The following is a 304-nucleotide window of genomic DNA, read 5'->3' as shown; positions in this document are numbered from 1 at the left end:
ATAAAGTTCTGCATCGGCGGTACCGCAAACGTCGACTGCCCCGGCATTACGGAGTCCGGCGCCAGCCCGCTGTTGTAGGCGGTGTGGACCACGGGGAAGGTCGTGCTGCTGTTGTACTGCTGCGTGTTGATGTAGCCGTTACTACACAGAGGGTTGAAGGGCAGAAACGGGAAAGTAAACATGGAAGGTCCTGAAAAGGGGTGCTGGAAATAGTTGGCGTAGCTGACGGTCATTCCGCTCGAACCGCAGTTGCCGCTACACCCGCAGGAGCTGCACACCATGCAGCCGGGCGGCTGCGGCTGGC

General features: G+C 59.9%; 1 protein-coding gene across 1 annotated transcript in view; it reads right to left on the bottom strand.

Moving 5' to 3' along the window:
• The window catches only part of LOC104536657 (zinc finger CCHC domain-containing protein 14-like), a gene marked incomplete at its 5' end in the record, with an annotated part of 6,936 nt that overhangs the window by 240 nt on the left and 6,392 nt on the right, over positions 1-304 (bottom strand). Inside the window, 2 exon segments of the mRNA XM_010179348.1 lie at positions 1-2; positions 5-299. The exon segment at positions 1-2 is cut by the window's left edge and continues 240 nt beyond it. Coding sequence (XP_010177650.1) covers positions 1-2; positions 5-299 — 297 coding nt within the window.

The sequence above is a fragment of the Mesitornis unicolor genome, unplaced genomic scaffold (assembly GCF_000695765.1).
Source record: "Mesitornis unicolor isolate BGI_N332 unplaced genomic scaffold, ASM69576v1 scaffold47242, whole genome shotgun sequence".
In the NCBI taxonomy this organism is placed as follows: Eukaryota; Metazoa; Chordata; class Aves; order Mesitornithiformes; family Mesitornithidae; genus Mesitornis; species Mesitornis unicolor.
This window is presented reverse-complemented; position numbering and strand designations above follow the sequence as displayed.